Below are 23,195 nucleotides of genomic sequence, written 5' to 3'. Positions count from 1 at the left end.
ACAGTCGCTTCATTCAAGACTTCGCGGTCTACGGTGCGGCGCTGTACCAGCTCAAGGATGAAGACTTTGTCGTTGAAGGTGGCCTTTCTGTGGCACGTCATTCCTTCGAAAGATTGAAGACGAGTGTTTCACATTCGCCCATCCTCTGGCACTTCGATCGGTCGAAAGAAGTTCACGTCATGCTCTTTGCGAATGAATGGGCGTTGAGCACTACGCTAATGCAAAAACATGAAGGCAAGTTACACGGTTCCTCGGTCGGGTGCTTAAGGAAGCCGAGATGAACTACCATACAGCTGAGAAGGAAGTTTTGGCGTTACTTCTGCTGTTGAAGATCTGTTACGTCCAGCTGGCAGGAAAGACGCTACATGTCTATACACGATTCTCGACGTTTGAGTGGGTGCATAAGTCGAAGTCTCTCTTCGGACGCGCGGTCCAGTTCGCAGTGCTGCTATCGCAGTGGCACCTTAAGGTGCAGCGCGTGAAGGAGAAGGATGTCGCCTTTGCGCAGCTACTGCAGTCAAGCATCACGAGCTTCGTTGACCTGGAAGACTCGCTCGCGCCGGTGGCGCCTCCAAACAAGGGTTCCCCGACTATTCAAATGGACCCCGCGTTGCTGTACGCCAGGCTTTCCCGTAATTACAGCGGATTCGTCATGTCTTTTGACGGATCAGCGAAGCCAGAGAAGTACGGTGGCTACGAAAGTTGTTCATGGGTGCTGTGGAGCCTTCCTGAGTGGAAGGTAGTGATTGCTGCAAACGCTTACCTCTCGGCAACCACGGTGAATGAGGCAGAGTATACAGGTATCATAAACGGTGTCAAGGCTGCTATTGCGCACGGTGCCGAGGATTTAGTCATCGTTGGTGACTCAAGGCTCGCGATTCAACAATCACTAGGGGTGATTGCATACAGGAAGGAAACTTTGCTAGCGCTGCTGAATACTCACAAGGAGCTCACGGCCAAGCTTCGATCAGTTAAATGTCTTCACGTTGTACGAGAATACAACGCTGCCGCGGATTCGTTAGCCACTGAAGCGCTGGAATCGAAGGTCAGTCGGGTAATCTTGGCTGAAACTCGCAGAGTTCGGAATTGGACATGCGCTGAATCGCATCCAGGAAATGATCTACGACACCGTGATGAAGACTCGGTAGATGTTTCGTCACGTGGAACAGAGCGTCAAGTACATGTACTGTCAGGCAGCGAATCTTCAAAGTGAAATACTTATGAAAACTTCGTGGTTGATTACAGCTCACCAAAGTGCGATTATGGTAATATGGCAGTGATGACTCGGCGACAGACGAAAGCCAAGAAACGCGTCAGGTTTGCAGATGAACACTCGGAGGATGTCTCAAAAGCTCAAGAACAGCATGAAGAACGACGAGAGACGTCCACCGAAGATTCAATCGGCGAATATTTGCGAGACCATCCTCACAAGACTGTACCAGCGGCATTTCCTGATCCGGAAGATGTTGACCCAGTAGCGATACAGCGGGAACGACGCAGATGGATACTGGTGGCACAAGACGAGGAGCAGAAGTGGTTTAACATCAAGAAAGTGCTTCAGGGCCAAGCAGAAGAGCTGAGTTACAAAGAAGCTCGAGATGCCTGGAAGTATGCTGACCGGTTCGTATTGTCGGAAGACGGCGTGCTTCACTATCTTGGATTGAATCGTCGGTACGACCACGGTTGGCAAGAGGAGACCATGCTGCGGCTTGTGGTACCAGCAACGATGATTCAAGAGGTCTTGCAGAACTGTCACGACTCGCTGGAAGGAGGACATCAAGGTGTGGTGAGAACGTTCCATCACGTTAAGTCCGATTATTATTGGATCGGCTTGTACGCTGACGTGGAGAAGCATGTGAAGTCATGTCCAGATTGCAGCTCGAGTAAAAGCCGTCCGCAGCTTCGTGGATACTCACCTGGCAACGTACTAGCCGAACGACCTTTCCCGATCGTCTCGATGGACTTCGTGATCCCACTACCGAAATCTCGCAGGGGCAACACGGCGTTGCTCCTATTTCAGTGCTCGCTCACGGGATTCGTTATTGCCAAGGCTATGTCAGATACGACTGCACTGAGTGTTGTCCAAGTGTTCGAAGAATGTGTGTACCGACGATTCGGAGCCCCATCATTAATAAGGCATGACCGCGACCCACGCTTCATGAGCGAGGTGTTCCAAGCATTCGCAGGGATGATGCAGTCAAGATCAAGAGCGACTTTGAGCTATCGGCCACAGGCTAACGGACAGCAGGAACGCTCGGTGAAGTCGGTGATGGGATCCGTACGGGTGTACGCGGAAGACCCTCTACAGCAAGATTGGGACGAAATCGCGGAGAATCTAGTATTTGCTATTAATACTTCTCAAGACACTACGAGGAAGGAAACGCCGTTCTACCTCGTTCATGGTTGGGATGCGCAGTCGACGTTGCGGGCAATGTCGTCATCACTTAAACGAGGACTCGGCAAGCAGTCTGACGCACTGGCGTGGCGGCGTGAGATCAATCGACAACATGAGGTCGCCCTCATTATGGCCAAAGATTATCAGGCTGTAGAAAAGGTGCGAAGGGCAAAAAAGCATAATGATGCTCTGAGTCGACTGGAAAAAGCTGCTGTACCTCAACCAAGTGGAAACGAACACTCGGCGGGCCCCCTAGAAGCTTCAGAAGAGATGGAAGATCCTGCAAGAGCTCCACCGAGATCTCTTTTTGAGATTGGGAGCCGGGCGTGGTTGTACATGGAGCGCGTCAAACCGGGCTTGACAAAGAAATTAGCTCACCGATGGCACGGACCTTTTCGGATCAAACGCAAGGTGGAAGCGTTTGCGTACGAGCTGGAACTGCCTGACCGAAGTGGGTATCGCTTCTACCCAGTAGTGCATGTGTCGAGCCTCAAGGCTGTCAACGAATTCAACAGTCGACCGAACACTCGGTTGGTACTTGACACGACTAATGAAGCAAGACTCGACTTCGATGAGGAACTACTGCCTGAAGACAGCTGGGAACCAGATCAAGTTGCCGGTGAATATGAGGTCGAGGCCATCCTCGACGACAGAACACCCCTGTCGACGAGCACGGAGCGTGCTGTACGCGAGTTCAAAGTCAAGTGGGTTGGCTATGAAGATACAACTTGGGAACCTTCATCAAACTTCTCATGTGGAGGTCTGCTGTACGACTATTTGCGAGCCAAGAAGAGCGAGAATCGGCTGCAGATGGCGCAGGTGGCGGACTAAGACTAGCGTGACTGGATCACGTGTGAACTGTCCACAGGGCGATGCAGCCTGTGGTAACAGACGAAAAAGGTTACTGCAACAACAAATTGTATATGCATTTGAAGAACAACATGAACATGATTACGCTGTGGAAGTGGATTAAGAATATGAAAACATGAATGCCGACCGGAGAGCGACCACTGTAAACGAAGTCACGCGGGATACCTCAACAGTTGGCTGCGATGCTGGAGAACGTCGTGGAACACGCAGCGAGGACATCATCGAAACCAACAGCAGTCTCGAGGCGACGCTGAGTGTGTATATCGCCGTGGAGAGGAGGCGCAACGCTGAGCTGCACTTGGTGACGAGCCATTGCAGCCAAGTACGGGATTATCGAGGTCATCATGTGATCGACCGATGCCTCCGTACTTTCAGCCAGCATGGCGCGCAGCGAATCTTCGGTGAGTGGTGGTGGACTACCAGCTGGGGCAGGAGGAGCAGCAGGATCCATCTCCGCGGGTTCAGCAACGACGGGGAGTGCTGCAGGAGCTACTGCAGGGAGTGAAGAGTCCGGGGCAGGAAGCGCCGAAGGACCAGTTGATGACGCCGCTGTCGGAGGAAGTGTAGCAGACTAAGGGACGTTCGAACCCTCGGCCTTGCCCTCCTGAGAAACAAGTCGAGTAATGCGAGGTGATGAGCAAGGTGCCGATGATTCAAGAGAAGGATGAGCTGACGTACCTCCAGGTGTTCACGTTCGCGACGTCTACGTGGATTGAGACGCTGAAAAGCGTCGGATTCAGACGCTTGGACATACGGTGGCGAGATGGTGAATTGAAGAATGAAGAAATGTCACAACGGGCACCAGTACCGTGGCTTCCATTGCGACAGGGGCAGTTGTGGCGTAGTGATTTCTCCGTAGTTGCGGATTATCACCCGTCGACAAAGACGTGACACCGCCCAAGTTGTTCAAGCGACAAACCCTCGGTCAGGTGAGACGCCAAGGTGCAAGGGACTCGACGGCGTCACCTCCGAACGTTCAACGAGTATTGGATACGGGCATATGTCACTGAATCCAGGCTGTCCTTATTATTAATAATGGACTGGCCGGATTCGCATTCAGCGGACCATCTACGGTACGAACCCTCAGTGGCGGTTGAGATGAGCTCGCGGAAGACTCAGCGACCCTTGGAAGGCACGTTCACCGTCTGGGACAGGGCGCGGACCGTTAAAGATGCTCATGCGACGGTGCAGACGACGCTTGGCATGCAAGAAGATCCATAACGGATCATTGTTCACTTGATATTTGTATACTTGATTAGGACTTCTTATGAGGAATAGACCCGGAAGGGTAAGCTTAAATACAGAACAGAATTTCCACTCAAGCACACAGAGCGACGTCCGGCTTCAAGGTAAGCGTCAGGTCAAGCTTGTTTGAGTGTGTTATGCCTGTCGGTGAACTCGAAGCTCTGTAGCGAGGATTCATCCGGCAAGGCCAAGAGACTTTGTGTATTGGCCGATTATTATCGGGAGGTTTTACGTGACGGCCTATTGTTGCCTATTTGCACGACTGGGAGTGCTTTAATTGCCTCCCTTTTATTTCTTCCAGCCGAGTGTTGAACACTCGGTGATCTCGTAAAAGGCTTACCCGTGCCTGGTACCCTTCCGCTGTTGGGACCACGAGGATTCCAAACACCTGCTAGCTTTGCTCGTGCTAGTAGCGTGTTCTTATTTTTACTGGTTGGCCTATATAAGTAGTTTACAAGGTCCAGTTTGTCCCGGTGCAAGGGCAGAACTGGGGTCTTCAGGTCCGCCCGAACGATCGTTTACTATTCTAGTAGACGTATTGTTGTGGGAACATCCTAACTACATTTGTAGCTAGAGTTCACGTGGGATTTCCAACACCACATTACCCATAATGTGGCGACCACAATGATTACGCCACGGATCCGGTGGATCTGGCGATAATACAGCTGGGATGATGGACCAAGAAGAAAAAGGGCATGCAGCCGAGCCTGGTAGGGGAATTTAGCAGATAAAAGACATCGAATATAGGAATCTAGGCGGGTATAGGCTTAGCTATGAATCCGACCTCAATTTGCACATTATTACGAAAGTGCCTTTCTGCCCTCAAGAATCGGAACTACATTGGCCGTACGAGCTCGGGGGAGGTTGGGAATTGCGAAACTAGCGTTGGTAGTGATAAGTGGATAATACATTGGCCAGATCCTACAACCTAGTGAGCTTTCCTTTACACGTGCAGATCCGAAGGGTGAACCAAATTTACTACTTTACCGGCTACACCCTTGAGGCTCTCAACTCTCAAGATCCCGTCACAGGACGCGGCAATAACGATACAAAGGAAAACAAAGGCAAGATAACACACCCACGAGGCAACCCTACGGCCAGATCTCAGATCTAGGCCCTGGATCCACCAAGCTCGAATATTCGCTTGGTGTCCTTAACTAGAGGGATAGTTATGAAGCCTCTTAGGACAAGGACAGATAGCAGACGAGCGGAGGGGCAGTTTCTGCTGCGGCACAACAGGGATGAAATAATGAAGATGAAGCAGACCACTGGCAAGTCGAAAAAATAGAAGAAAAAAAAACAGATATAGTAGTTGAAATAGTATACTAATATGACTACTGCTACTACCACTGTGTAAAAGGTCTACTACAATGCAGTGGAGCGAAGCCATTTGACATGAGCTGGATGAAAAAGTGACTATTAAGAGCTGCTTTCGCCATACTGGGACTGCCTTTAATGGAGTCGACGAAAACAGCTAGGCCACCAGCGCTTCCAACTACGATAGCAACTTAGATATAGAGGTCATTGTCATCCGCGCTTCTCAGCTGACCATTTAGAGGCAGCAACTTCGAAATATTGGAAATGTTCGGACCATGGTACCAGATTGGACAGTGCTTACTGTAGTATCAATATTCGTACAGTCCCGGTATTCCCGGAAGTACTACTACCTTTTTTTACGCTGGTACCGCTCTTGGACACTTCCACAATCAATAAGACAAACGTTAGAGCTCACATATCATACTTAAAAAGCATCCGAGGCTATCGACATTATTGTATCGTGTATTTCAATGCTTTTGTCCTTTTCCCTTAGGCTGATGCTCAATTTATAATAGCTGATATTGTTTTATTACCAGGGCTCTAGTCAAGGGCCTTCGTTGCGTAGTCTAGCGATAATATCCTGCTTGTCGAGTAGAAAATAAGCACCGTTGTGGAGTCTAGACTCTGGACTCCACAATAAGACAGATAAGGCATTTATCTATACCCGTGAAACCCAAGCCCAAAACGTGAAGGCTAAACCTTAAGTCCGCTACGACCCGCATGCGAGCCTCGCTTGATAGTGATGGCCATTATCGGTCCTGTATTTGGTAGACTTTCATTTGGATCCTATTTCGATCATCACATAAACGGTCAGTTGATCGAATCCCTTGACCCTGTCGAACGTTGATCAAACCTGAAGTGACTTGAAATTATTTTCATGCACAAGTCCTTCTACACGCACTTGTAAATATACAGAAAATTGTATTATATTTACTACTACGTAATCTACGCGTTCGTCGTTACGGTGTCTACACTTCCTCCGAGTTCCACAGGGACAGGGAGATCTAGTGGCTCAGGAGCTCGACGTTGCCGTTTCTTCGCTCGGGACTTTGACATCACCTCAGTTCGATGGGCAGAGCCTTTCCTCAGAGCTTGGATTATGCCAACAAATGATGGCAGAAAAGGGTGTGGAGCTGTTAGCTCCGCATTTATCTCGTTGTTAAAACGCTCTAAAGGAATATTGGTACGACTTACCATAGCGGCATCCACCTCATCAACATTCCAAATTCTAGGTGTGTACGTCTTCAGCCCCGTTGTACGAATATGTGACCAAACCCGCTTCCACATCACGTCCGAATACCGAATGCTCTTGGCCACACACGTGGCCTTGCCTTCGTCTATGATCTTCTCGTGTGGAATGACAGTCAACATATCCAGACAGCCCTTACTCATCACAATGATGACCTCACTTTCGGGAGGCTTAGTACCTTCATCTTCCTTCGGCAGGCCGGTTTAACATGAACGTAGCAGCCAACGTAGCGGCAATGCGAAGAGCGCCAAGACAAACTTGTGCCGCGCCACCGACTTTCACGGGGTCTGGTGCCTTAGGCTATATCCTCGGAGAGAAGTGCGTCGACGACTTGTACTGCGGTCGCCACCACGAGTGCGCCGCCGACTTGGGCTTGGACTGCGACCGCAACCATAACTCCGCCGCCGACTTGGGCTTGAGCTGCGACCGCGACCACGACCATGACTGCGCCGGCGACTTGGACTGTGGTCGCGACGAGACTTACTCCAGTGACGTAACATACGTCGCAAAGCTAAGATGCCCTGAGAGCTTAGGTTTCGCATGCGTTTGGGGCTGTGCCGAGATCTCGTAGTGCTCTGGTGTCTTGGCCTGCACGGAGGTGAGCAGGTATTGGCCTCGTGAAGTGGTGAAGAAGGTGCTGCAGACGCTATAACTTGCTGGTTCATGGTCGTACAGGGAGGGTGCTACTTATCTTCGATGTCGGGAAAGTGTAAATGACGGAGGTGGTCGACCACACGTATCCGTATTTAATATGTTTCCACAAACCATGGGGGTCAAACAACAATTTCATTAATGAGAGCTTATGCAATGACCATCAGCTCAGTCCGTAAAAGGGACGAGGAGAGGCGGGTAATTCTTGAGCTGTTTGCTGCTTGTTCTTCCGATTGCGAAGTGTGAGGGCAGGACACGTGTGGTTCGCAGCAGACAAGCGAAGCAGGCAATACCGGTTAGCACTGGTATACCGGTACGTTATCTCGTGTGGAAAACACAATTACCTTGTTTCACTCTGCTCCACTATGGAATACATCTTTCCACAAACCATGGGGGTCAAACAACAATTTCATTAATGAGAGCTTATGCAATGACCATCAGCTCAGTCCGAAAAAGGGACGAGGAGAGCGGGGCCCCAATAGATGGTAATGCAATCAGCCTCATCAATGTAACGTTGAAGCACCCCTGGGCCCAGCTACCATGGACGCAGACAGATTGGCCACGGATTCCTTGCAGAGTCTTGTATAGGTCTTGTACTCGTCCGACACCCAGCGGCCATGGAACTGAATTGTCAGTGCGTCCGTCCCTGACCGGTACATATGCGTCGCACCTCCGGAGCGCAGGGAGTGCGGGCTGAAGCGGCACGGGTCTTTGCCTACGCGGCCAGCAGCTGTCTTGATGATGTTGGAGACGTCCTCAGTCTAGATGGCCATCGGCCTGCCGTGTCGTGACATGAAGACCGCGGCCGGAATATCAGCGGGGGGGTCTTTTCTCGCTTGTAGCAGGATGAGGGCTCCAAACACTGGGCACAAGAAGCGATGCCCAGAACGGGAGAGTACCCTAGTGACTGGGGCTCCACCTTGGTTCGTCTTCGATCCCACCAGGCGAATCCACACCGAATGAGCCTCTGACGGAATTAGGGTCTCAGCTCCGTGGGCATCTACAGTCACCATATCTTGAGCTCGTAGTGCAAACCACTTGAAAGAGCCTCTGCTGATCGCCACAATTTTGGAGCGCCTCAGTAGTAAGAAAAATGCCAAGCACAGAACCCCCCAAAGAGCTTTTAAATGGGATCAGACAGGGCCATGCTCTGCAAGCAGGCCTCTATGAGATCGAGAGAGACGGGTGACTTCCGGATACGTGGTCTGTCGAGGCGACTGATGCCTTTGAGCACCATACGTATGTGCGAGTGTGAGACTGGAATGTCGTAGCCAAGTGCGGAGGAGAAATGACGGATGCCTTGGAGGACCGTCATGATGGAATCACTGCGGATCGAATCACTGAAACCAAAACCGAACTGAAATCCGTGTAACACAAAATCCGAGATGTGCTGCACTTGGTCGACGAGAGATCTGCCTTGAAGCCATGGAGAAACACCCCTTCGCGAGGTCCAAACCTGCCACTTGGTTCGTGCCCGCATGTATTGGTCGAAGGTGGAGCTGGCAACGGAGTGTGCGCGGAGATACGCAGCCAGATATTGGTTAGACCCTGGACGTCCACCGCCGGAGATACCTGTGACCAGCCTAGGGTTAGTGACTCAAACAGCGCTGCAAGCGATGGGTTCGCCGAGGAGCGGGAGTCGGCGTCAGCGCGAACATTGTCAACACTGGCGATGTGCGACGCAGAAAAGCGGAGTCGGAGCGATGTCTCCCACCAGCTTAAGAGACGGATAATAACCTGGGCGCGGGAGTTACGCGATGCCAGCTTGTTTTGCCATGCCACCGCAGACGAATTGTCAATACGGAGGTGTACGTGCGTAGGCCGGACTTGATGCGATGAGCGTTTGGACCACCGGGGGCCCCAGGCGTAAGCGGCGAATGCACAGGACAGTAGCTCACGGTAGTTGATATCGAAACCGTTAGGATCACCCCGGTTGAACTCCGTGATCAATTGGCGTTCCGATACAGTAAATGCGTGCGTCAGCGCTTCTTTGGCGGGGTCGAGAGCGCAGAGGCCATAGTCGGAAGCATCCATCTCGACCACAATGTCGGGAGATGGCAGCGTGTTGAAGTATTCCAAAGACACACCAATCAGTTGGGGGGTGCAGTATCAGCCACCACCACAGTAGATCCAATTTCATATCGTCGGAGACCAGGACGTTCTGAAACCGGTGATGATGACCTTCCGGTTGGCGGAGGCGCTGTAAGAAAGGTCGAGCGACCCGAACGAAAGTAGCCATATGGCGCAGGCTACCCAGCAGCGATCGGTACTCCTAGCGAGAGAGTGTCTTGGCGTGAAAAGCAGACGCAATGATCCTACGAGCCTTACTAATCTTAATGTCCGGTAAGGCGACCTCTCCGGCCTCCGAATCAAACTCGAGCCCGAGTACGCGCTGGCGCGTGCTCCAGCCGGTAAATTTATCGGTGTTAATGGCGTCAGCGCCTAGTACGGTTACCATGGCATACCTGAGGGTGCGGTCCATCTCGCAGCACGAAGAGCCAATGTCCGGTGTTACGTTTATGTGGCCATCAACCTAGTGGTAGGCAAAGAAACCGTTCGGGGAGACAGCATTCGTATGGGAGCCGTGTATCGTGAATTCTTGTAGAAGATTATCTTGCTGTAGCGTTCGACATGGGTTGATGAGATTGAGTTTCCTCGCTACCTATATGCTGGCAAGCAGCCGAATAGCTTCTAGGTTCTTTTTCGCTGGTGTCACCCACAGCACTGCGAAAAACTGCTCAAATACTGTACCCAGTGCTTCTGTTGGGTTGGTGTCATCTAAAGGCATCTCGGTTTCATCTGGTTTGCGCGGGTTAGCGCTTTGTCGATACTTAGATACGCACCGGTTGGGAAAGGGCTTTAAGGCAACGTCAGCATGACGTTCAAGCATAGGCATACTATTCAGCAGCACGTGGGCTGCATTTGCTCGTCGGGTTCCTTTGGTGAGGAAGCAGAGACTACGTACGTGCCTCAATCCCATGCCACATGGGATCTTTTTCCGAAAGAACGTCCACCCGCCTTTTACCCATTCGTCTGTCCAATTGGCTAGCGGTGGAGTGTAGTACATGTAGTACGCTGTGGGGATTTAAAACTGATCGACAATATATTAATAGTACCATGCTTCTAGCAAAACCCCGAAACTACATGTAGTAATACTTTGTGTGTTATATAGATTGTGAAAGAGCTACGGATTCGGATCTGTCATTCGTATCTTACGCGTTTTATTATCCAAACGTTCATCAATCTAGCCCGATAATGTGGTACCGGCACTGATCCCAAGTCCGGGTTGCCTAGAATTTAGAACCGTACACCTACTCTTCTTCGTCTTCCACGTCTTCCTCTCCGTCCTCGTCTTCGGCATCGGATTCCTCGTCGCCTTCAGTTTCACTGTCCTCGTCGTACTCTTCTTCGTCCTCCTCATCCGCGTCATCGGCCTGTAGCGCCTGCTTAATCCTCGCGTCAAACTCGCCCTCCTTCTCGTGCATGCGACTCACGGCCGCCGTCTTACTACGACGCGATGAAAGCTCACGACGTGCAGGTGCAGTAGCGGGTTCTTCGTCGTCTCCGTCCTGGTCGCTTTCACTGTCACTTGAATCCGACGACCCTGATGAAACGTACCGCGCGTTCCGTCGTCGCTGAGCTTTCTTCTGTCTCTTGAGCCACTTCTCGTGGTCCGCACTCGCCCTCACCAGCACTGTAAGCAGCACTTCTTCTCGTTCCTTGACGAGGTCGTGAGCCCACACTTGATCCTGCTCCAAAGCAGCCGTCTGGTCCTCACTCGGCTCCGTGCTCTGCTCCGAATAACTAGCCAACGTGCGCTTCAACGCCGCCTCTGCACTACGCAGCAATCCCTTCTGCGAGCCAAAACACAACGACGTGATCTCTTGCAGCAAGTACTTGAACAACGCCGCAGATCGCTGCTCGTCCAGCGTCACTTCCACCCATGCGATCATCTTGAGAAGAGTCTTCTGTCTTGTAATGACCACATCCTGGTGGATCGAGGGCATCGCCGACACTTTGTCAAGCGCCAGCATCTCGAGACAGATGGTGATTCCGATACGGTTATGATGCGCGCAGCGTCGTCTCTGGGGCTTCTTGGCGCGCCCTTTTCTCGTCTGGACAGCTGCTGCTTCTTGTTCCTGATCGCTGTGACTCAGCAGATGCAGCACGTACTTGGCACACGCGCTTAAATCGAGCATATCGTCGCTCTCCATCTCCAACTTCTCCATCGACTTCTGGATCAAGTGCGTGGCGGCTTCCTCCAGTAGCATGCAGTTGGCTGATGTAGCCATGACAAAAGCAGGGAAGAAAATACTCAGCAGTTGGAGAGAGCGCGACTGAAAGCCGTGCTCGCTCTGCCGCTGCACCTTCTGAAGCTTCGGACTGAAGTACGTCTCCAGCAGGATCGCCAGCACTGTGATGTTGTCGATGCGATTCATCATGAACAGGCGGCAGAAGCCTTCCACGATGGTGCTCTGAAGATCCACGTCATCGACTGAGATCAACTGTCCTAGACCAACGAAGATAGCGTCCAGATCCAGCTTCTCGACGCCCACCGCTAGCTCCGGGTCGCCGTTCTTATCCATATCTTCGTCTTGGTCTTTGTTCTCATCCTTGTCTCCTCCCTGATCATCATTGTTTTCGTCGTCCTGACTGTTTTCTTGACTCTCGCTCTCCTTGGCACGCTCGTCCTTCTCTTCTTCTTTATCGCCAGAACCTCTTGCTTGTTTCGCACCGAAAATGTGTGGCTGGAGGTTGGTAAAGCTGAATGCCATATCCAAGATGGACTGGACGCACGTGTGCTTGACCTCGCTCTCTTCTTCTGGGTTGTTCAGAGCGCGCCAGAACACAATCAGATACCGCTCGGCGAGACGTTTATCAAGCAGACAGAACAGTCCCAGGTTCTCCAGTCCAGCTTCACGTAGCGCAGGCACGTCGCTGTCAATCGCAGGCAGGATGTAGCGACTCATACCGTCCACGATCGGGTCGCTCAGATTATGCGATGTGAGCTTCAGAAGCTGGGCCACAATCTCGAGACATCGCAGCCAACTCAGCACTCTCGGGTCCTGTAGCAGCGCCTCCAACGCCACCATCTCTGTCTGCACCTTGTTGTACTCTTCCGAGTCGAACTCAAGCGTCTCGAGATGTTTTTCCAGCTCTTCGAACTTGGCTTCCGCAGCTTCGCGGTCTTCCTCACTCAGTTTATGCAGCTGCGGTCCAAAACTGAGCGCTGCCGTCTCGTCCTCAGCCGAAGCTTCTTGCTGGGACGCAGGAGCCTCCGAGTCTTCCTGCTGCGACGTCGAGTTGTCCTGATTGCCCACCTCCACCGGGTCGTACATGTCCGAGATAACCTCAGCCACGACCTGGATAAACTCCTGCTCCGAGCTGCCAGAGTACACGAAGGCCATCAGCTCCATGACGCCCTTGATCAGCTGGCTATCCGTGTCCAGCTCACGCAGTAGTTTCTCTACAGTCAAGAGCAGTTCGAGTCAGGACATCACCGTCCCAGTAAGAGAATCACAAACGTACGCAAGGCGTCCAGCAGGTTTCGGCGTCCAAACTCGTCCTGGAAGTCGAGCAAATGTCCGAACTCCAGCAGCTGCTGTGCGATGAAGAGCACGTCGCTCTCGGCTTTGCACGTGGCCACCAGCATCTTGCTGAAGTCCGATACGTTCGGCACCAGTGCCGCAGCCTTATCCGGGTCGTTGTCGACCTTCTGGTAGTAGTAGCACTGTTCTCGCCAGAAGAAAACGCTCTCGGCATTGAACGCGTCGCTGTTCTCGGACATGATATCCAGCGCGTTGAACTCGACGACTCCTTCCTTCTCCAGTAGCGCTCGTGGCTGCTCCGAGAAGTGCTTCAACAACAGGCGCGAGGCCTTGGAGCCCATGTCCGGATACTGCTCGATATCCAGCGCCTTGAGCAGCAGCACAGGCGAAGAACCGCACTCTGGGAACCACTTCTTCAGCACCATTTGCTCGCACGCTCGTCGCACACGCGCAGCTCGGTCCTGTAGCCCTTGATCCAGGAGATGGGCGCGGTCACTAACAGGAATTTCCTCCAGAGGCATGGAGTTGCCGATGGTACGGAAGGCGGCGTAGCGAACGTCCTCGCTGGCGTCTCGGATGCGGACCAGAAGGTCCTGGTATAACTTCTTGGAGACTGTCAAGCTGAGCAGCGCCGCCTTGCGTACGTCCCTGCAGTTGAAACCTCTGTTAGTTTATATTATAACATATTAGTCGATACAGGTTGCAACTCACTTGGACGGGTCAGACACCATGAGCTTCCTCAGCTCTTGCGTCACCTCGTCATCTTCGTCTTGTTCTGGATTCTGGAGGTTCTTGAGTCCGTAGATGCTCTGGATCCGCACAGACGTTAGCTTGTCGTTAAGTCTCTTGAGCATTGTCGCTTTTAGCTGCGTTTCGAGCTCCTCCCTGCAGTTAATAACAGTTAGAAACAGTTTCTAACCGGTGACAGCGTCCAGTTCGACCGCTTACTCGATGTAGTCAAGGCGGTTGGCCACGACCTGCAGCATGTGACAGGCTCGCAGTCTCACGGCGCGATCTTCAGCCTTGGTGGCGTCCATGAGGCGCTTGAGAAGCTCCACACGCAGCTCCTCCTTGCCCTTAAGCTCCTTGCTCTTGCTGCTCTTACGACGCAGGAATTCGCCCACGAACGAGGCTACAGCTAGCAGCACCACGTCACTCACTTTAGAAGCGACCAACACTCTGGCCATAGCCAGCCATATCTCGTCCAGGAAGAGCACAAACGCTTCCTCCACCACCCCGCGCTTGCCGTCCTTAACCTCGTCATTAAACAGCGTGTTGAGACGTCGCACGGATGGGACAAGTGTCCGCTGGTGCGCTATACCCGACGGGTTTCGCAGGTACCCGCTGGCCTCCACGGCCTGCAGCTGGACGTCCTGGAAGATCTCACGCAGCGTCAAAGTCCATTCCGCGCGCTCCTCCATGATTCAAAATATTGCGCGCGGGTGACCAACACTCTGGTCACTTCTGATGTGTGCATCTTGTGGCTTGCGTTTCAATTGCTTTATTTCGGTGACAAAACACTTTGATCTAGTGACAATAGTCAGTTTCAAACTTTCACACAAAACCTTAAGACACCGAAGACACAGATCGCGCCACCGCATCGAACCATGTCATTTTCTTCAACAGTTCAGCATTAAGCAGGTGTATCTATCGACCATGGGCGGCTTCGGCTTCGGGCTGTTGACGGATGTGCAGATGCTGGGCTTCTACCAGGCGCAGCACGCGCAAAACCGCAAGCCTTTTCTGGCTTATGTGCTGCAGGTGTGCACGGCCAATGCGCACTTCCTGGTGTACCGTCGGTACTCTCAGATCGCGTCTCTAGCTGCCAAGCTTCACTTTCATCCTCCGGTTGGCCTTCCACCTAAGTACGCGCTCCAGGTGTTTCCTTTATCGAGCGTACAACTACAGCAGCGCTTCGACGGCCTTCAGAGCTTCCTACGTGAAGTCGTAGCGCATTTGTCGCGGCAACACGCGGCTGGAATGCACCACGACACGAGCTCCAGTGCTGGTCTAGACATGCAGATTTTCTGCGATTTTGTGGCCCACCACCGCAACCGACCGCCTAGGCCTGTGAAAGGCGAACTGCCGGACTGGGCTAAACCCACAGTGGAGACCACGGCGTGGGCAGACGCTGACAGCGTCACAGACAGCGAAGACGTGGGGATTGAGAGCGACGGCTCAGACCAGGAGCTGTTGGAACAGGTAGACATCATCGATGTGTCCACACGATTTAGGAATGACGTGCTGCAAGCTGAGGGTAATATCAGTGCGTTGTGGCACTGTGTACGAGCCTATATGCAGGCCACGACAGCATGGTGGGGGGCCACGACTGCTGTACTGGACGAGTACAAGAGAGTGGCCGATATGTCGCTCTTTGCTGATGCACAAGACGGCAATACACACGCAGCGCGACTTGTTCAAGCGCTGCATCAACTGCTGGAGTCTGTACAGCCAGAGTTTGAGAAGAAGTGCGAAGACGCAGTGCTGAGTCCTCTGGGAGCGTTGAGTCACGAGGTGCTACCGGAGATTAAACACACGTTCTGGACTCGACACAGTCGTGTGGACCACGAGAACGCAGCCCACGTTCGTCGTCTGCAGCAGGAGAGAGAGAGTTTACAAGCCAAACTTTGTACAGACGTCCAGAGCAGTATGACAGCGCTGGTGGCGCTGCAGAACGAGATGCTAGCAGTCTTGCACGACCGACTACAGGGCTTCGAGCGAGTGCAACGCATGCCCAGAAAACGCAGCAAATCCCAACCAGTACTAAATCGAAGAACCAGGCGTGCAAGTGGCACAAGTCCACGTGGTATCACCATTTCTCTCAGCACGATGACGTCTGCGGCTCAAGTGAATGACCAACAGGGTGACGTCGGCGAAAATCAGGAGCTACAGGCGTCTACAGTGTCGATCGCAGCAGAGAGCGACCAAGTGGATGGTGACGAGAGCGACGACGAAGAAGGCAGCGTTGAGGACGCCGTAGACGTGGTAGAGCTCGAGGAAGGCGACGACGCAACTCAAGTCGAAGAGCCAAGCTCCTGTATGTACGTGTGGGGGCGTCCACCCAGTCTCGAGGGTGGGACGCCGCTAGTTCTCCGACCGAAGCACGTGTCTCTAGCCAACGGCCAGCCGATCGTGCAAGTGGCTTGTGGGGGTGAGCACTTGCTGTATCTCACGTCCACGGGCGACGTCTACAGCTACGGCGATAACGAGGACAAGAAGGTTGCCGCCGTCACTGTGGCCACTCATACGTCTACTCTACCTGATAACGAGTCAACACGCGTCGTCTCCACGTCCTCGTTCCTGGCTCCACATCTCGTGGAAGAGCTGGCCCTGGAGAAGGCGCTTCATCGCACGACTATCGCGATGGTGGCGTGTGGCGCCCAGCATTCACTTGCGATCACTGACGCTGGCGAGCTGTACACTTGGGGAAGCGGCGAGGACGGACGCCTTGGACATGGAGATATGCGCGATCGAGCTGTCCCTCGGAAAGTAATGAGTTTACTGCGGGAAAGCGTCGTGAGTGCGAGTTGTGGCGGCGCGCATACCGCTGTGTTGACTGCGAAAGGCTCGGTGTTTACGTTCGGTCGAGGACGCAATGGCCGCTTGGGTCTGGGGGACAATAAATGGCGCGATACGCCGCATCCGATCGTGGGATTCCCGCAAGGAACGTCGATCTCTCTCGTGGTGTGCGGCTGGAACTTCACCGCGGCGTTGGATCGACAGGGCAGCGTCTTCACGTGGGGGAAGACGGGGGAAGGACAGTGCGGCTTAGGATATGTGGACAGAGATCAAGTGGTGCCTCGCTGTGTCGACAAGCTGCGAGACGTGGCCGGGTCTTCTGTTGTGGACGTGGCGTGTGGATACACCCATACAGTGGTGCTGACAGCCAGCGGAGAGCTGTACTCGTGGGGGTTGGGCGAGTACGGTCAACTAGGGACGGGCGATGTCTATCAGCCGCTCCCTGCTCGTGTTCAACTGCCTGCAGACGCCTTGTGTGCGCCTGATCAACTGGCTCGCGTCTACTGCGGCGCCTTCCACTCCATCGCAACGACAGAGCAGCGGGTGATGTTTGCGTGGGGCTTGAACTCGTACGGAGCGTGTGGACTGGGCCACACTGCCAATAAAGACAAACCGGAGCGTATTGACTGCTTCTCGTCCCAGACAGAACTCGTCGTGGCGTGTGGACACAAGTATACCATCGCTCTGGAAGTGAACGCGTCACTATACACTCACTCTCCGTCTCAGACGATGCTACCGACTGGAGCGGCTCTGAATGGGCTGGAGATGCCTCCGAGCACACGACAAGTGTCGGAAGGGAGCGAGGCCAGCGACGACGATCCGAATCTCGGTCGAGTGTCGCCCAGTCGACCCGTGACGCCGCCACGTCGTCATCGTCGCGGCACGCCGCCCACTCTGGCGATGGATCTGAGTCATCTGCCACGTGAAGCCATCCACGAGAAGGAGGAAGAGTTGCGACGTGCCAAGAAACTTTGGCGGACGCGCATCCTTCGGGACTGGGAAGAGAACAAAGACACACCTCTAGCTCACTCACTATGGAGACAAGGCATCCCTCCGTCCATTCGAGCGCGTGTGTGGCCCATGGCTATTGGCAACAAGCTCAAAGTCACGCCCGAGATGTTCAAGATCTACCGTCGACGTGCGGCGGCGTACAAGAGCGACCGGGCGTCAAAGGAAGACACGGTAGACGGCGGTCGAGAACACACGTTGGCGCTCATTGACACGGATCTACCGCGCACCTTCCCGTCGCTCAAGCTGTTCGACGCTAGCGGTCCTTACTACGCCTTCTTACTGGAAGTTCTCGAGACGTACGCCTGCTATCGCCCCGATCTTGGCTACATTCAAGGCATGTCGTACTTAGCGGCGATGCTGTGTCTGCACATGCCTCAAGACCGCTACTTGGCCTTCCAATGCCTCGCCAACCTCATGGTGAACGAGCATCTCTTCACCTTCTACTTACTGGACGCCGACCTCGCCAATGTATACTACACGCTGTTCGACGCCTTCTTGAGCGCCAGACTACCGCACTTGCACGCTCATCTTCGAGATGTGGGCGTGTTTTCCTGCTCCATGTACCTCATGAACTGGCTGCAGACGCTCTTCCTTCAGGTTCTACCACTCGAGTCGGCTGCCAGAGTGTTCGATAACTTCTTACTGGACGGCACCGTGTTTCTCTTCCGCACTGCCATGGCCATTCACGAGCTCTTGGCGCCGCAGCTGATGCGGGCGGAGATGGACGTGGTGTTGCCCTTGCTGCAACATAACGTCATGCACCAGGATGTGTGGACTCTGCGTGTCTCAGAGCAAGCGCTGTTTGATACAGTGGCGACGATTGCTGTCCCTAGTCACATCTACTCGGCGCTGGACCGTGTGGTGAACGACGTCTTCTTCTACGAGAAGCGAGGAGACCCGGAGAGTATGGGAGGGAAGAGGATGATGGCGTTCGCAAGTGGCGGTCAGAGTGTTGGGATTGGGCATGTGAAACACCAGCGACGACGGATGTATGCGATTAGCGACGCTCTGAATGGAGTACTGGGCGGGTTTTGAGGTTGCCGGCAACTCGAGGACAACGAGTAGTACAGTAGGTGCGGTAAAGACGTAGGATATATGGAAGTTGAAGTTGCAAAGTCTGACATTTGCTCAAAGTGAGACCGAAACGAAAACACTGACGCATGAAGTTGCGCTTCTGCTTAGCTGTAGACTACAGTGTACATGTACTACACTGAGTGTAGTGGCTCAAGAGTTGTAGCAAGCCGATGAAGACGTCGACATCGTAGTCATGGGCTCACACGACTATGACAAACTCGACAGCGCATGAGCGCTCGAGACGAACTCGAACTCGGCGTTGAAGTTCGTTCAATCGGCCGACATGCAAGTTTAAGTGAGCAGTGCAATGTGGCGATGCGCTCCTTTGCAGGGAATAGATCGCAAGTAACCTTGGTGAAGGTTTCACTGTCGTGGTCAAACACTCAGACTTCTAGAAAGCAGAAATACGGTGTGGAAAGCTCTTGGAGACGAAGACACTGCCATCATCGCCGACGGCGGCCAGTCTTGATCTGGGACACGAATGGAAGCTTGACACGTGTGGTGCGCCACCTCATTTGCCGAAACGCCTCCATCCTTGCTTGGAGTTGCGTCTAGTCACGGACAAATTTTAAAACCGCTTCACGTGCTACATGTAACGCATCGATAATTTATTTGGGCGGATTGGACGATGAAACGGTGCGCACTTCAACACCGTCCCTTTTCTGCGGCAATTGAGTCTCCCGTTGTGTTTTATGATTTATTGCCTTTTCTGCGGCAATTGAGTCTCCCGTTGTGTTTTATGATATGTACTGGTAGAAACAGTTTACTGTTACCGTATTAATAAGCCACCGCAAATTATCAAAGCGCGCTGCATCGGCGTTCGGTGTGTCTAGCTGTATGCTGCGTAGGTGCTCACTCAGTGTACATCGCATGTCGTTTTGTATACATGTGTGTTGAACACAGTGTTCAGGTTAGATGAATACTGATTGCAAAGATTCACTGTAGTTATGCCGAAGCTTTTGTCGACACTGCTTTGTTCCATTCTGCAGTTCTCCAAGGCAATCATTTGACCCCTTGATACTGCAGAATGGTGGAATCATCGTGGACAATTTCTCGCAAATGAAACTCAAAACGCAGTTATTTAGGTTACACGATGATATCGACAAGGATTCAACCTTGGCAGGCCGAACACGATGCAAAATTCTGTACGATTCGTATTACGGAAACTTGAGCACGTCGTGTGTTATATGTATTAGAATCCACTGAAGCTGGACCATATGCGACTTATGCCATTACATGTTTACCTCTGCGCTGACTTCAAGATGCTTAGTTCTTGTTGTCGAGTGGTGGAGGTCCTCACTACGGTTTTCGTCGGGCGTCTTTTGTATTCTATCGTCTCCATCTCCGGCTCGATCCTTCAATTTCTTCGTACCCCTCGCTGCAACAATGTCGTTCAATTCGGGATCTATGGTTGTATTTATTGTGATTTGTGTGGGGTATTTACACTATGTTCAGGTCAATTTTGGGATTTCTACTAACTACATGGGGTATGCAGGCCGTGGTGGCCTTGCATGGCTGAGGATACTTAAGCTCACAGCTGGAAGGTATCGCACGGGCTGTGACTGCTCTGGCACTCGAGCTTCATAGTCACAGGCATTACAGTTGGAGCCTTGGCGGCCGAGTTCTTTGCCGCCATGGTAAGGCTGTAGTGCAGCCGACAGAGTCCTTTGATCTGGCCGTTCTTGTTGCAGTCTGGCAGGCGGCACAGCCGAGCGCCACCGTGTAGTTTGCATAAACCCTTAGACTGAGCCGATTTCTGGCAACCTGTGACGGAGCAGCGACGACCACCACCATGAGCGATGCAGTGACCTCCGCCCTGGTCGCTGATCTCGCAGCCGGGCGTCGTACACCGACGGCCACCACCGTGAGCCTTGCACAGACCCCGCGAGCGGATGCCCTTGGTACAGCCAGGCATACGACAAATGCGCGAGGCTGGCTTCTTCTTCTGCATACGCGTAGGGCGATTCGTGCGTCGATAGCCGCGACGACCTGCTGTCGGTGACGTGAAGAGCATGGACGTGTGATGTCCACCAAACGCAGTGTTGATGCGCACTTTGGGGTCGTTCAACATGGGGAAGAAGGCTGTGTTGCGTGCTGTACCTGTATTGCTCATGGCGAACGTCGGTAGACGTAGAGCCGCCGCCATGTTAGGGGAGATGGATCCTAGTGATGCCGACGGAATGCTGCCTCGACGTAGCGTGCTGGTGAGCTGTGGCGTTGAAGGCGCTGAGGTAAGAGCTGAATTGGGTGTCACCACGGGGTTGAAAAGGGTGCAGGTGCTGGCCATTTCGAAGCTCTTGAGCTCGGAAAGCTCCTGGTCCTGTGGACCGGGCGACATGATCTCCTGGAAGATTTCGTCTAGAATCTCCTCGTCGCTAAGGGCCTGACTAATGGTGCTGCACAACGCTGGGTGCATGTTTGCAGTCGCATAGGGTGCCTGTATCTGTGCGCACGGAGCTGTTGTCTGTGTGTCCGGCTGGAAGAGCATGAATGTGTAGTCCGAGTCCTCCGACGTGCTGGATCTCCAGTCGGTAGAAGGCATGAAATGAGACATCGCTCGACTTGTGTGTCGACTATTCTGGAAATGCTAAAGTGAGCTTGAAGCTGGACTTTGGACCGAGATAGTGGAATGGGAAGTGATCATCGTTCAGAATCGATCGAGTCGAGGGCCGGGTCGCCCTTTGGACTGCCTATGAGCCGTCGATATACGCACGCACTTATGGCTACTTTCTTCTATTATGCCAGCGGTTACCCTCATAACGGCCATAGCGTTTCATTTCATAGAAGTCAAAAGATTCCCCGCGATCAAAGCTGGCGGTCGGCCATCGATCTACTACCAGGCCGCTTCGTCGCCGGAGTTGCCCGCTACGGAGCTATGGAGTGGGAGGAGACCGCCACGCTCGAAGTACTGAGCTGGTTATAGCGGCTCAACCGGGCCTGAGAAAGCTACAAATGTGCTGAACTGTCTACTAATTCCGTCGTCATTGGACTCTACGCTGGCAACATGCAAGAAAGCGCTAGTTGCAATCGTCTGGACAGCGTGGCACCAATTGGAGCCGAGGACCGGCGCGCTGTCGTCTTATAGCAACAGAATAAGGGTGGATCAGCCCCAGCCTTTGTCTATTGACTAGCAACAAAGCACTAATTGTTCTTTCACTACCATTGTGCTGGCTCCGAACTGAAATGACTGACTATCTCATGTTGTAATGCTCGCTAGAATTATTGTGCGGGTAACGGGGACGCATAGAGTTCCACACATTCGAGAGCTATGCCCTGATCGCTGGGTTCGTCGAAAGCACGCAGAATCATCTCCTCTGACACTTGAGGTGTTTCTGGGCTGTCAGCACCACTGCATCTCGCATCGAATAGCACTAGAATCAGCAGTGTATGCTACAGTACACCTATCTTGGAATATCCGCTTGTAGCTGACGGTCTCAGTAGCAATGGAGCACAAAACAATGTTGCTGATAGCGGTCTCGGCATTCTGCTAACATGAACAAGTCTCAACGCAACATTTCGACATGGGACCGAGCGATTTCACTAATTTTGAAGTCCTACGTTAGGACGCAGTACATGTACATAGCACCGCACCGAACGGGGAAGAATCGGTCAAAGTTTGACCGTCAAGCAACAACAGTGTTCAAATGTGGCAACTGAGTTCCGCCCTGCAACACCACGACTGCCAAAAACTGCCGCCTTCTCGGCCAGAAGGAAGCTCGGCTTAGCAGAAAAAGACGGCGTTGAAGTTTCACCATCCAATCTACGTATCGCCGCCGAAAAGATACATATAATTTACGTTTCGTCATACCGGACTAAGCCAAGCGTTTTCTCAGGTCCGTTGAGAGTTACGTTTGTTAGCTCGCCAGCAGTAAATCGGTGTCTTCAAATTCGGCGATGCTTTTAGCCTGACTGGCACCGGAGTGTCGGAAATTCGACTCGGAATGCCCCGATCGCAGCAGTCCAGCGTGTGGATAGAGCGAGCTGATATGGTGGCGACAGCAGATTTACAACTCCAAGGGTGGAAGCGTTTCGGCAAATGAGGTGGCGCACAAACATGTCAAGCTTCGTGTCCCAGATGATCAAGCTTTGGAGATGATGGCGGTGTCTTCGTTCTCCAAGAGCTTCGCACATCAGAAACCTGGTAGAAACCAGTCCGACAAGATGCACTTACTCATTAGTGCTCCTGTTTCTGAGAAGGTCTGACGCCCCCTTTCTAGCGATCTCTCCACATAACGCCATCACGAGGAAGAAATGCACAAGTCGACCTTCTTCTCTCACGCTAAATTGACACATGTGCTTTTAAGTAAAGTCCCCG

The 23,195-nt window shown here is 52.8% G+C and overlaps 3 protein-coding genes across 3 annotated transcripts; 1 reads left to right on the top strand and 2 right to left on the bottom strand.

Moving 5' to 3' along the window:
• Positions 1 to 10,918: 10,918 nt before the first annotated feature.
• Positions 10,919 to 14,697, bottom strand: PITG_17883 (condensin complex subunit 3, putative; the record flags this gene model as incomplete). The annotated part of the gene is made up of 4 exons (XM_002896376.1): positions 10,919 to 13,194; positions 13,257 to 13,924; positions 13,988 to 14,161; positions 14,225 to 14,697. The coding sequence occupies 4 exons, from the start codon at positions 14,695 to 14,697 to the stop codon at positions 11,039 to 11,041; spliced, it is 3,471 nt and encodes a 1,156-aa protein (XP_002896422.1).
• Positions 14,698 to 14,971: 274 nt separating this feature from the next.
• On the top strand, positions 14,972 to 18,841 carry PITG_17882 (regulator of chromosome condensation (RCC1)-like protein; the record flags this gene model as incomplete). The annotated part of the gene is made up of 1 exon (XM_002896375.1): positions 14,972 to 18,841. The coding sequence occupies one exon, from the start codon at positions 14,972 to 14,974 to the stop codon at positions 18,839 to 18,841; it is 3,870 nt and encodes a 1,289-aa protein (XP_002896421.1).
• Positions 18,842 to 20,286: 1,445 nt separating this feature from the next.
• PITG_17881 (uncharacterized protein) lies at positions 20,287 to 21,422 on the bottom strand (the record flags this gene model as incomplete). Its single annotated transcript, XM_002896374.1, has 1 exon — positions 20,287 to 21,422. One exon carries the CDS (start codon positions 21,420 to 21,422, stop codon positions 20,412 to 20,414), a length of 1,011 nt encoding a protein of 336 aa, XP_002896420.1.
• Between the last annotated feature and the right edge of the window lie 1,773 nt (positions 21,423 to 23,195).

This window comes from Phytophthora infestans, genomic scaffold, assembly GCF_000142945.1.
Source record: "Phytophthora infestans T30-4 supercont1.61 genomic scaffold, whole genome shotgun sequence".
Classification (NCBI taxonomy): Eukaryota; Oomycota; class Peronosporomycetes; order Peronosporales; family Peronosporaceae; genus Phytophthora; species Phytophthora infestans.
This window is presented reverse-complemented; position numbering and strand designations above follow the sequence as displayed.